We start from the raw sequence: 13,827 nt of genomic DNA, 5'->3' as shown, positions 1-13,827 counted from the left end.
GTTATTGTTTACACACTCATGCACATGTGCCAAAATTGGCTTTAAAGGAAAACAGCTGTTTTGTGTGAAAGTGTATCTTGCACTAAAGTGTTATAGGACTCAAAGGCAATAACCTGGACCCTGCAAAATTTAAAATTAAAAGGACTCAGAAGGATGTGTGCCTGGATCTGGGGAAAGCAACATGTTCCCTTGTAATCCTGCATACCCCAATCTCCCAACATAGAATCATAGAATGGATTGGGCTGGAAAAGACCTCTGAGATCATCAAGCCCAACCCTTGGTCCAAGTCCAGTCCCTTTACCAGATCATGGCACTCAGTGCCACAGCCAAGCTCAGTTGAAAAACCTCCAGGGATGGGGAATCCACCCCCTCTCTGGGCAGCCCATTCCAATGCCTGAGCACTCTCATGCAGCAATTTAAATTGTTGGCTTTACACCTTGGCTAAGGAATAGTGAGGATTTTTGCAGTTCTGCTGGTACAGATTCCCCCCTGCAGTGGCTCAAGGCCTGATAATCCTGAGTGAACTATCAGGAGTCTTCAACTTCATTAGGGACTGTTGGGGCCAGGTGTTTTGCCTGTGACCAGAAAGTGCCACCAGCAGCTGGATTTAAGTTCCATGGAAAGCATGATGGATCAGGACACTCATCTAAGTGAACCTGTTTTTTTTCTTTAAAAAATGAGCACAGCAACTTTCTTTGTATTATTATTAGCGTGATAAAATGGTTCAGAAATGAAAGAAAAAGACCCTCTGGTGTACAGGCATCTCATCTGGCTCTTGGAGCAGCACCAGCCCAGTGAGCAGAGCACTGTGCTTGCCAAGGTGAGAAGGTGACCTTGTGTGTCACCCTCACCTGTGGTGCCCTGGAAGGTGAGGACATGGACACCTCACCTTGCAGTGCTAAACCCAAACACCTGTTTCATATAAAACTTAAAATACAGAAGCATCAGGTGAGTGTGACCTCCCCTTAGGCCACTGATGACTAACTCAAAGAGTAAGCAGGGTTTAAAATCTTCAGGTTTTCCCTACAGAAATAACAGGAACAGTAAATTCCCTCCTCTGCCCCTTGTTCATCTCAGGATCCTGCTGAAAAAAAAAAAAGGAAATTCTGTATACTTTAAGCTAATTTTTGTCTCAAAGCAACGTATTTCTGGAAGAGCAAGCATAGCTCTTGTGTTTTCCTAGCCTGCCCTCTTAAAGAAACCTAGAAGTAAAAGCTATTTTCAGTTATTAGCTATTTTTCACTGCCTAAAAAAAAGGTTGCTATAAATATGCATTAGTATTAGTGCTGTAAAACACCGTGGGGTTTGCACAAAGAAAACCCCAGCAGCAAAAGCGAGCAGCAAATTCTGCACATAAAAGGAACGGGGCTTTGCTGCTCACTGGCAGATTCTGGAGACCCACTGCTGGAAAGGTAATTCACAGCATTTTCCAGCAGCTCTCCTGCCAGAGTAACACTTAATGATGTTAATAACCACAGAGGAGAGTGTTTGAGAGCTAAAACACGACAGAGCAGCACAGCCTGAGCGTTTTGTGCTTTGGATGCCTCTGCTGCTCTCACCCAAAGGCTCTCAGAGCAAGGGTATTTAGGTGATTTGGGCAGTGAGGAGACTGAAAGAAATAAGGACTTAATCTTCTGCTCTGAGCCTGCCCAGAGAGGGGGTGGATTCCCCATCCCTGGAGGTTTTTAAGCTGAGATTGGCCGTGGCACTGAGTGCCATGATCTGGTAAAGGGACTGGAGTTGGCCCAAGGGTTGGACTTGATGATCTTGGAGGTCTTTTCCAACCAAATTCATTCTATGATTCTATGTTTTTGTAGAAACCCTCAGCACCCAGGGACTCAGCTTTTCAAAGTTCCTTCCAGCTCTTCCAGAGCTTGGGAAGCATCAGGCATGTCCATGCCACACCTGAGACAGCCTCACCTGCCTGGCTGGAGAACCAGCAGCCTCAATGGCTCTGCAGCACATTCCCAGCTCCCTGCCCAGCTGGGGTGGCTGCAGGCAGTTCCCAGACTGCCCATGGATGCCCATGGGCATGTGGATCTCTCTGATCCCCTGGCACATCACTCCTGGCCAGGCTTGGGGGGCTGGATTTTCCCAAACTTGTCTTGATGGGCACCTTGTGGTATGGCTGAATCCCACCCATGGAGGCACTGGAGCTGCAAAAGGGGCTACTCTGGCTGTTTGAGTTACCTGGACTGTGTGTCCTGCAGTGCCCTCAGAGCTGAAGCTGTAGCACCCAAACCATGAGAGGGAAACAGCACTGGAGAAAGAGGATTCAGCTGGGAAGGACAGACATAGCCATGACTATACATCTAATGGCCTCAGGTTGTGCCAGGAAAGGTTTAGATTGGATATGAGGAAATATTTCTTCACAGAAAGGGTGTTCAGGCATTGAACAGGCTGCCCAGGGAAATGGTGGACTCTCCATCCCTGGAAGTGTTCAAAACCCTCATAGATGTGTTGCTTAGGGACAGGGTTTAGTGGTGGATCTGTCAGTGTTGGGTTAAGGGTTGGACTCAATGAGGTCTTTCCCAGCATTAATGATTCTCTAATTCTATTTGTCTATAGAAGTAGTGCAGGCAGAAATTGGGTACCTTGAGGTACCTACAGCTCTGGGTAAGGACACACAGCACAGTCCCTGCCTGCACCCTGGTCTTTGCTTGGACACTTTGGAGCATCTCTGGCTCCAGTTAAAAATGTATCCATGTTACACTGGGAAGTCTCGACATCTTGGGCTCAGAGCAAGCACAGGTATTTCAAAGACCTCACAAATTTGAGTATTTCTCAGCTTGCTTTGCTTAGATTTAGCCACATGCTTATCTGTTTGCATATTTAAGCCCTTGGTTGGGTTTCATCTATAAAATTCAATCAGTGCTAGTGAGGTAGACATGGAGTGGTCTGGGACATTTTTCTCCCCTGAAAAGCCTGTGTTTAGCCTGGAGACAGGTTTCTTCCCCTTCCCTAGAGGTGTTCAAGGCCAGGGGGCAGGGCTTGGAACAACCTGGTTTAGGGGAAGGTGTCCCTGCCCATGGCAGGGGTGTTGGAATTGGGTCATATTTAAGGTCCCCTCCAACCCAAACCATTCTGTGATTCTACAGCACCTCATTTTCTGCTCTGCTCCACATGGGAAAAATGTTTCTGAGCAAAATATTGGCTGGCCTTGCTGTCTTCCAGGAAAAAAAAAGAAGCAAGAGTTCATTCATTCTGTACCTAAGAGGCTTCAAAAGCAAGTTACTACCCTCCTGCATTAATTAAAAGCCTTATTTAACGAGCTGGCAGCTGCAACAACCAGCTTTGCTTCCCTGTGACCTTGCTGCTGCTTGTCAGCCCCCAGCAGCACAGGATGTGCCCTCAGGTTTCCAAAGCAAACACCTGAGGGTTGCCAGGCAGGGGTCAGATGTGCTGGGAACGTGCAGGAGGGGCTTTGAACATGGAACTTCAACAATGTTCTTGCTGTTTTCGGTGTTAGGTCTTATTTATTGAGTGTCTCATGAGGTGGTTTTGCTCCATATGTGTCCATCATTTTAGTTGTTTCAGGGGAAAAGAGTTCTTGGCCTTCTAAATACTTGATTAATTTAGAAAACTGGCTCTCTAAATTTGGTGTAGTCAGACTGGGAAGGACTTTTTCCCAATAGGAAGACCCTCCTAATTGGGGATGATGCTCCTGCTAATTTTCACTAATACAAGGAAAGGATGGAGTGATGAGTGTTCTAAGAGTTACATCTTGATCCTTTCCCTTGGAAGGGAGGAATAACTACATTGGACTCTTCTGTTTTGCCTTGTGAGACACATTGCTTGAAGTATTGCAGCTGAAATATTCCAGCTGACAGCTGAAATGCTGCATCTGAATTTCTGCGTGGTGCAGCCTGAGATGAAACCAGCCAGGCACTGGAGCAGGGACGGGGAGGCTTCTGGAAGCTGAGAGGAGAGGCCAGGGATGTCTGAGGGTCCTCAGTGTAATTGGCATTGCTTCAAGGTTGGGAGTCTCCCAGGATGGCCTGACTGTTGGTGTGTGTTATCCTGGGAAGGAGAGGGGAGAACCATCTGGTCCCCTCTTACTAAATCCCTTCCAGATCTCATCAAACCACTGAGAAACTCTGATTCCACAGGTGACTTCAACCCTCTTCGTTGAGTTGGGGGACTTGGATTTCAAGTGCCATTTCATGGTGAATTTGGAGGTATCAACAATATCTTCAGTTTAGGTGGCAGCTTTGTTCACCTGTATCTTGGAGTTTGGATGTTTGAAATGGAAGTGAGGGGGAATATAAACATGCAGTGTGGTTTGGGAGTGCCTTTGGCACAACCACTGCAGTGCCAGGGGGTACCTGTGTGCCTCAGGTACTGGTAAAATAGGGGTAATGGGGAGAGGGAAGCACTCAAAGCTGCACCCAGGAGATGTTGGCCTGGATACCTGTGGGATTTGGGAGCACTAAGTTTTACCTGGAGTCTCAGGGATTGGCTCTACCCTGGGATTTGATTCTGGGTTCCCCATTGTCCCCCTGTGTATGGGCACCTTTACCTGGGTCAGGTGTTTGTCCCTGTCCTGGGCATCCCTTGAAACATGGGTTTGCTCTACTGACTGCCTCTGCTGAAATTGTTTTGTCTGGGAAAAAATTGGATTTGGTCTGGGACTCCTGGTCAAACTGTGAGCTCTGGAAGTCGGAATTCTGGGTCAAGATGCCTTTAAAGTCTGTGGGCTGAAGCACGTGAAGCTCGGGCTTGTCTAGTACTAAATATTTCTTAAAGTTCAACAATGTTTTTCAAGAAACAAAGTGCCCATTCAGGGTTGGCTCAGGAGTTGTACACTGGCTCAAGAAACACCTTTTCCTTTGCACTCCATGAAAGTTGGGCATTCAGTGTCTTTGAAATTCACTCTCCATATTTACCTGCTGAGGACAATTAGGTAGAGAGGGAGAGTTTTCCAAAGGATAAAACACATTGGGCTCCCTGCTGCTTCCTTGAGGTCCTTGAAATCAACACTCAGGATTTCAGATATGATGTATTTAATTATCCCTGACCTTTTTCTTTGAAGCTCCTTAGATGCCCTGTCTGGGATTTTCCAATGAGGCCAGAAACCCAAGCACAAAGATAAAGGCTTCATGAAGAGTTTTGGTCATGTCTGTCCAAGAAAGCTGGCAGGGCACAGCCAGAACAGCCCGGAAAAGCTCTCGGGGGTATCCTGGCATTCCCTTGGACTGATGTCCAGAAAGTTTGGCCATCTAATGTTTGTACTCTCAGTCAAATTTGGGGCATTGCTAAGTATTTCTCTTGTGGTATAGTTGGACATGTCTTAAAACTTCTTGATCTTGGAGCCATCTCCCCAGAGTGGATGTTTAGCTGATAAAATACATGGTGATGGATGTTCTGTCAGGAGGTCCCAGGAGAATCCACAGTGCTATAGATCCATATCACTCCAGTGCACACACTTCCAGTATGCTTTACATCTCTCCCAGATTTCCCCTCTTTAAGGGAAAACAAGAAATTTCCAAGTAGCAAGTGACCCTCATGGGAACCCCATACAGTGACCATCTCTTCCCATGGGCTGAGGTGGCCCTGAGCTTCACTCTGCTTTGCTCTGTCTGTGCAGATAGTTGCAGCAATCATGGCAATCACAGGAATTGTGATGATGGCATATGCAGATGGTTTCCAGGGCGATTCCATCATCGGGGTGGCATATGCTGTGGGATCAGCCTCCACCTCTGCCCTGTACAAGGTAGGTCACAACTGTTTGTTGGGGTTCTTATATTCATTAGTGTAATTCAAGAGTGCAAAGAGAATGGCTGTAAAATAAATTTTTTAGCTACTGCATCATTCATGTTGTGACCAGGTGATGTCACAACACCAGGAATCAGCCGGGAGGGTAATTAATTGTCATCTGCCAATATTCAGGATGGCTTTGCTCTGTGAGTCTTTAGTGAAAACTCCATGACACTCCAAGGTGTTTTAAGATCATTTTTTAGTCATGCCAATGCAGTTTAAAAGCACCATTTCAAAGGGGTTTTCCATGTGTAGAATGGAGAGCCTGGATGTGGGAAATGCTGCTTTCCTCCAGTGGGTGTGGAGGGCTCAGCCCAGACCTGCACTGGGAATGCTGGGCTTGGAGCCCTGGTGTGAGCTTGGCACAACTGAGACATTCAGGGCTTTATCTCTGCCTGGGAGTCGTGGATGCTCTGGGAAGTGAAGGATAGAGAAGGCAGAGTCATGTCTCAGAAACAAGCTGGGCTGAAGGTGGCTCAAGGAGCCTGAAGTGTGTGTAAATTTTGGAGTTAGTTGTCGTGGGATCAGAAGTTGCCTCCCAGCTTCTAATCTCACTAATAAAGTTGTTGTGGCCTTTCACAAGTCACTCAAAGTGCATGAATTTAGGCTCTTGCAGGACAAATCCTCCAGGAGGTTTGTGGTGCCTGAAGTGAATCCCTCCTGGCTGACCTTCCTCTCACTGGAGAAGTCCCTGGAGTCCCCTCCCAACCCTAACAGTGCCACACACAGCCCAAGTCCTGTAACTTCATGGCACGAATGATGTTGTCCTTGGGTTCTTGGTTTCTTCTTGGTCTTTCCTGGGTTCTCCTACACTTGCTTCTCCTGGCACTTTGTCTTAAATTTGTTACACAGACTCAGCCATCCCCACAGTAATGACAGGGTGTTCCATGCTGTGCTGAAACACAGGAAAGGGCAGAAATCAGACCAAAAATCCCCTGGAAAAACTCTTGGAGCGGGGGAAAGGGCTGGTCTGTAACATTCTGTGCTGCACCCCACTCTTCCCAAGGGAATGGAGACTGTGCAGGAGAACTTGGATTCCATGACAGCCACAAAGTCTGAACCTCTCCTCTCTTTGCAGGTTTTGTTCAAAATGTTCCTTGGAAGTGCCAACTTTGGGGAAGCAGCTCATTTCGTGTCTACCCTGGGCTTCTTCAACTTCATCTTCATCTCTGTCACCCCAATCATCCTGTATTTTACAAAGGTGGAGTACTGGTACCCCTTCTCTGCTGTGCCCTGGGGTTACCTCTGTGGAGTGGCTGGTCTCTGGTTAGGTATGTGAGAAGAAAATTTACTCATTTTTCCATCACTTGTTCCCCCACCAATACAAAATGAGCCTCTGGCACAAACAATTCCTCCCCCGCCCCCTTAAACATCAGAGCTCTCTCACAGATGAAGTTTGCACTGGGACTCCTTGGAAATGATTCATATTTTTCATTATTCTTACTGAAATAATAGGAAGAATTAATATATAGTTAATAATTAAGGTATAAATGATAATGATAATTAATAATGAATAGTAATACTAATAGCAGGGAGTGAACATGAAGCAGCCATGGTAATAGTCCACTTTTTCATCCCTGCTGTAGTTCCATAGCAGTTCCCCTGTCTCTGGCACAGCTTGACTGCTCTAAATGCCATTTCAAAGGGCTGTGTGTTCCCATCAGCTCCTGGCACACTCTGGGGGTGGTTTGTGCACTGGCACAGGGACCCCCAGTGCTGGGGCACCTCTCTGGGGGTGCTGCAGGCTCTGGGCAGGGCTCCCACAGCCCTTCCATAATGGTCCCTCTTCCTGAGCCACAATTGCCATCCTCCAGCCAGGCCCAGGATCTGCTGGATTCAGCCCAAGGGTGTTTCAATTTCCAGCTATAACAACAACAACATCTTTTCCTTTAGTAAAGTCTCTATTATTTCATAATTGAAGAAGTTTCTGTCTCCACTACCCGTTTATTAAATGGAAGCAAAGAGAATGTGGTTCCCTGGTACACAGCCCATCCTGAGAGGTGTCCAGGCTGGCACCTGAGCTGTGGGAGAACCTTGAACCAGAATTTCACCTCCTCTGTGAGCACCTTTGTGAGGGACAAAAAGTAGGGATAATTTATCCCCCAGCCATCTGCCCAAGTGTATAATCCCAGCCACGAGGGAACAGATAAGGAGGAGCAACCTTGTGCTCCTTTTACATAAGAGTCTCAGCAGCAGGACTGTGTGACCAGAGGGAAGGTTTTTGAAGTTTCTACACGTTGCTTTTGATCTCAAAGGAAATGGGAGCTGGCTGGGAATGGTGTCATGTAAAAAAAAAAACCAATCCATAAATTAAAGGTTGTACTTCTGTCAGCTTTTGTTTTGCCTTCAACGTGGCAACAAGGGCTTGGTCTTGCTCCAGTCTGCTTAGTGCACAGTTAACTTCATCAGCTAATTGTATTCAGTGTCCTTTAGAGCATGACTCCCTGCTGCTGTTGCCTTTGGTGTGCAGCCTTTCCTCAGGGCAATGTCAATGGAAAAAAACACAGACCCAGCCAAGAGGCCAGGCTGGGATCACCATCCTTCTGGTAGGGAAAGAAGTGATGCCTTCTGGCAGCAAAACCAGGTTGTTGGTACCTGATTAAAGCCTGGACAAAGCTGGGAATATGAGTGTGATAACCCTGATATTACAGTTTGTGAAGGGCCATCCAGCTCTGCCTCTTAAGGGCTCAGAACTTCCACTCATTTCACACATATGTAAAAACCCAAACCCCATCACTTTGTGACAGCTCTATCATTGTGGTATGGATTTTGATCATAGAATCATAGAATGGATTGGGTTGGAAAAGACCTCCGAGATCATTGAGTCCAACCCTTGGGCCAACTCCAGTCCCTTTACCAGATCATGGCACTCAGTGCCACGGCCAAGCTCAGTTTATAAACCTACAGGAATGGGGAATCCACCCCCTCTCTGGGCAGCCCATTCCAATGCCTGAGCACTCTCTCTGCAAAGAATTTGTTTCTGCTCTCCAACTTCAATTTCCCCTGGCAGAGCTTGAGCCCATCGTGCCCCCTTGTCCTATTGCTGAGTGCCTGGGAGAAGAGACCAACCGCCACCTGGCCAAAATTTCCCTTCAGGCAGTTCCAGACAGTGCTGAGGTCACCTCTGAGCCTCCTCTTCTCCAGGCTAAACACCCCCAGCTCCCTCAGGCTCTCCCCACAGCACTTGTGCTCCAGTCCCTTCTCCAGCCTTGTTGCTCTTCTCTGGCCCTGCTCCAGCCCCTCAATCTCTTTCCTGAACTGAGGGGCCCAGAACTGAACACAACACTCAAGGTGTGGCCTCCCCAAGGCAGAGTCCAGGGGAAGGGTCACTGCCCTGGACCTGCTGGCCATGCTAGTTTTGATCCAGGCCAGGATCCCATTGGCCTTCTTGGCCACTTGGGCATGCTGTTGGATGTATCCTGCTTTGTAGGGTCAAGGTGCAGGAGAAATGTCTCACTCCAGTGCTTTTCCCTGCAATCATGTGTCATTTCCTGTGTTTTTCCCCAGCTTTCAATATCCTGGTGAACGTTGGTGTGGTGCTCACCTACCCCATCCTGATCTCCATCGGCACAGTGCTCAGCGTCCCTGGGAATGCAGGTACCTCGGCTGGGGGTGGCAAAACGGGCACACAGGCAGCTCATTGCCTAAACAGCCAACATCTCTTGGCATCAGGGTATGGTGTGTTCATGGTAATCTACTCCAGAGCCCTGTCCTGTGGAATAGCCCCATCTCTGCCCTTCCACCCTCCCAGCCTTGCAGCTCCACGATGTGAGCAGGTTTTCAAAGAGGAATTTGTTTTGAGGGCAGTCAGTACCTGTAGGAGGCTGCCCAAGGGCTCAGGTGTGCTCCTGGTGCTGGTTGTGGAGCTTGGAGGCACCAACTCCAGCTCTCTGGCCCATGTGCTGCTGTGTCCCCATCGGTGCTCTGTGCAGCCAAGGAAACATTCCTCTGATGTGACCTGTTGTAGATAAAGAGTTACCATGAAGTGCCTTCCCTCTCAGAGCAGAAGTTACAGAATCATAGATTCATTAAGGTTGGACAAGACCTCAGAAATCATCAAGTCCAACCTTCAAAAAATACCCCCATGGCCACTAAACCATATAGTGAAGTGTCACTTCTAGTAATTTTTGAACTTTCAGGGATGGTGACTCCACCACTTCCCTGGGCAGCCTATTCCAGTGCTTACCATTCTTCCAGTGAATAAATATTCCTGCTATCCAACCTGTCTCAGTCTGAGGCCATTTCCCGTTGTCCTGTCACTTGTTACCTGAGAGAAGGGGCCAACACTCACCTGTCCTGGCAGGGAGTTGCAGAGAGCCAGAAGGTCCCCCCTGAGCCTCCTTTTCTCCAGGCTGAGCCCCCCCAGCTCCCTCAGCTGCTCCTCATAGACCCTTCCCCATGGAAACCTTGAGGCTTGGACCCCACCAGGTTCCTCAGAGCCTGCATGAGGTGGTGAGGGTTGGAAGAGACAAGAGACGTGGCACTTCCAGTGCTGTGGTGTCAGGTCACAGCTGGTCTCTGACCTCAGGGAGCTGCTCACTGGGGACATCTGAGAGCCACATTGCCACTGTCACAGCCAGGCTGCAGCTGTGGGTCACAGAGACGTGCCAGGCTGCTCTGATGCCACCACCCATCCACTGGGAATCAGAGACAAGGGAAAAACTGACAAAGGCAATTCAGCAGCTGCTGCAATTCTCTCTGTCTGTGTAAAAGATAATAAAAAGATTGGAAATGTGGACTAATTAGCATGTGAAGCAAGAAGTCAATAACCAGTAGAAGATAGAACGCTAATTAATGAAGAGAATTATGTAATTTACAGCCTGAGAACATTAATCCTTTGTTTGCTAAAAATGTATAAATAGTGAAAAGTTTTGAAAGTGAGTGTGCATGTCTGGGGAGTGACCCCACATGCACAAGAGGAAGAAGAAGATGAAGAAGATAAAGAAGACGAAGAAGAAGAAGAAAAAGAAGAAGAATGAAGAAGATGAAGAAAAAGAAGATGAAGATGATGAAGAAGATGAAGACAAAGGCGAAGCAGAAGAAAAAGCAGAAGAAGAATGAAGATGAAAAAGATGAAGATGATGAAGATGAAGACAAAGATGAAGCAGAAAAAGAAAAAGAATAATAATAAGAATGAAGTAGATGAAGAAAAAGAAGATGAAGATTATGAAGAAGATGAAGACAAAGACGAAGCAGAAGAAGAAAAAGCAGAAGAAGATGATGAAGATGAAGAATGAAGATGAAGAAAAAGGAGAAGATGATGATGAAGAAGATGAAGACAAAGCAGAAGAAGAGGAAGATAAAGAAGGTAAAAAAGATGATGAAGAAGAAAAAGAAGATGAAGAAGATGAAGACAAAGACAAAGCAGAAGAAGAAAAAGCATCAGCAGAAGAAGATGATGATGATGAAGAAGATGAAGAATGAAGATGAAGAAGAAGAAAAAGAAGGTGAAGATGATGAAGAAGATGAAGCAGAAGAAGAAAAGAAGAAGAAGATGATGATGAAGATGAAGAATGAAGATGAAGAAGAAGAAAAAGAAGGTGAAGATGATGAAGAAGATGAAGCAGAAGAAGAAGAAGATGATGATGAAGATGAAGAATGAAGATGAAGAAGAAGAAAAAGAAGATGAAGATGATAAAGAAGATGAAGCAGAAGAAGAAGAAAAGAAGAAGTTATTATTATCATTATTACAGTATATAAATATATATAAATAATAAAGTAATAAAGTAATGCCTGCTTTCCAATACTAAGAAAACAGTGTTAGAGAGTTGAATTTATCCTGGTTTTGGTGGCACATCCCACTGCTGGTTTGATGTGGTCCTTCTTTTCTCCCCCCCAGCCGTGGATCTGTTGAAGCACAAAATGATCTTCAGCGTGGTGAGGTTGGGAGCCACCATCATCATTTGCATTGGGTTCCTGCTCATGCTGCTCCCTGAGGAATGGGATGAGATAACCCTGAGGTTCATCAACAGCCTGAAGGAGAAGAAGAGCGAGGATCACGCCGATGACATCACAGAGTCCAGCGTCCACACGAGGAGCAGGAGCAGAGCCAATGGGACAGTGTCTATACCACTGGCCTAGGGCTGGTGGAGCTCCCCTGCACGCAGTGTATATTCTGTGAATATGGCTGAAATCCCCTCACTACTGGTATGCTTCAAAAATGACATTTAACCTGACCAAGGGGTGGACTGTAAGATAAGAGAAACACATCTATAAGAAATGTTTACATTTATACACTTAGCGAGGAACGGGTGTAAATAACGACAATAAAATGTTTTGTAATAAAGAAACGCCCACATTTCGACTCATGTCTGAATGAACTGCTGGGTTTAAAATGTGGATCAAGTTTACATCATTTATCTCCTTTTGCTGGCAAAAGTAGGGCCGTTCTCAAGGATACAAATCTTGGATGTTTCCAGCTAAATCTCAAAATTGATCATCTCGTCTTGCTTTCAATGAAATGACCTTTCAGTGAGGGAGTGGGCTTGGAAAACCATTCCAAACCTCTGCTGGCAGTTTTGAGTATTCATTTATGATAGATCCCCCAAGGTCTTGCTTATATTTGGAATTATTACCAGGAAATATCAGCAAAACATGAAGCCTCCATCCCAGACCACTCTTTCCAACACCACCTTTCTAGAAGTGGTGCTAGAATTTGGATGACTTTAGTAAAGCCAAAAAAGAGCTTTATTTACCTCATTTTCTCCCAGAAAATCTGCACTCCCAACTGAACAAGAAGCTTCTCAGGAGAGATGGAACACCCTGGACCGCTGATGTCTCTGGGAAATGTCAGTTCCTGTTTTCCAGAGCTTTGGGACAAACTAACATTTTTCTGAACCTCCACTGTGGAAAAGTCTTTCAAAAGCCAAAACAAACCAACCAATCTCCCAGTCCCTTCCCTAAGCCTGTTGCTGTGTAATTTAGGCTGGTTTACAGCATTCCTGGAACTGACCATGCAGGACTGTCTTTCTGATATGCAGACAAGTATTTTTTTTCCTTTTTATTTCTTAAGGGAGAATCAAAACAACTGGAAAATATCACAGGTTGCTGAACTCTGCTGGCTCTGCTGCCCACAGCTTGGGAGTTTGATTAGCAACTAGCAAGTGGTTTTTGGTTTTTTTTTATTGTCAGTATTTCTGTCAGGAAAAAGAATAGTCATGTAAATAATAACAAAAGCACTTTTTTATTTTACTCTCCCATTTGATGCTTTTTTTTAATCTTATAACGTTCATGTCCAAACTGTTCTTGCAACCAGCAGAGCTGACAAAATACTTGTGTGTGTGTTACAAATCCCAAAACTTGGGCTCTTTTATCACAGGGCTGAAAAATGAGGGCTGTAGAAACCAACCAACCAACCAACCAACCAACCAACCAACCAACCAACCAACCAACCAGCCATTCCCTGTGCATTAAACCCAGAGATATATTGGAGTGTGTTCTTCCAGCTCCTTGTCTGCTGCTTCTGAAAGGAGCTGGACATAAAAAAATACTCTGAAAAAGTGAATTCTATGGAACAGGAGACACTGGTGGGGCAATAGTGGTGGGCTGAGAGCACACAGCATATGGCAGCTTGGACACCATCTCAGGTTGCTTTTGGAGTTGATGGATCCATTTACATTAGTAGATTGGGGGATGTATTTTACTGCAAATTTATCTCCTGCCAAACTAAACCCATAGGGAAAACAAACCTTTCATTTAGTGTGCACTGATGAGGAGTTTTTGGCAAGCAGACTCAGGAAACTTCTTCAGACACAGGACTGGCTCCTTCAAGGAATCTCACAGAGCATTCAGCAGGGAAATCATGTGAAGCTCTGTAGGTTACTCAGCTTTCCCCTGATTGAGACATTCCATGGCCAGGGCACAGCGTGTTAAAAAGACTTTTAGCCCAGCAAGGAAGGCTTGAGCAAAGCAATCCTGCCCCAGTGGGTTTGCTGTTCATGGAATCAGGGAATTCTAGAATGTTTTGGGTTGGAAGAGACCTTAGAATCATCTTGTTTCCATGGGCAGGGACACCTTCCACCAGCCCAGTTTGCTCCAAGCCTCATCCAGCCTGGCCTCGGACACTTCAGG

At 46.1% G+C, this 13,827-nt stretch overlaps 1 protein-coding gene across 6 annotated transcripts in view; it reads left to right on the top strand.

Moving 5' to 3' along the window:
* SLC35F4 (solute carrier family 35 member F4) overlaps nucleotides 1-12,035 on the top strand; it is a 130,208-nt gene extending 118,173 nt beyond the window's left edge. For all 6 annotated transcript variants that reach the window (XM_071559356.1, XM_071559355.1, XM_071559353.1 and 3 more), the window contains 4 exons: nucleotides 5,588-5,713; nucleotides 6,836-7,028; nucleotides 9,265-9,354; nucleotides 11,597-12,035. In XM_071559356.1, coding sequence (XP_071415457.1) covers nucleotides 5,588-5,713; nucleotides 6,836-7,028; nucleotides 9,265-9,354; nucleotides 11,597-11,838 — 651 coding nt within the window. In that variant the 3' untranslated portion in view covers nucleotides 11,839-12,035. The remainder of the gene's footprint in view (nucleotides 1-5,587; nucleotides 5,714-6,835; nucleotides 7,029-9,264; nucleotides 9,355-11,596) is intronic.
* The last annotated feature ends 1,792 nt before the right edge of the window (nucleotides 12,036-13,827 follow it).

This window comes from Pithys albifrons, chromosome 6 (genome assembly GCF_047495875.1).
Source record: "Pithys albifrons albifrons isolate INPA30051 chromosome 6, PitAlb_v1, whole genome shotgun sequence".
In the NCBI taxonomy this organism is placed as follows: domain Eukaryota; kingdom Metazoa; phylum Chordata; class Aves; order Passeriformes; family Thamnophilidae; genus Pithys; species Pithys albifrons.
This window is presented reverse-complemented; position numbering and strand designations above follow the sequence as displayed.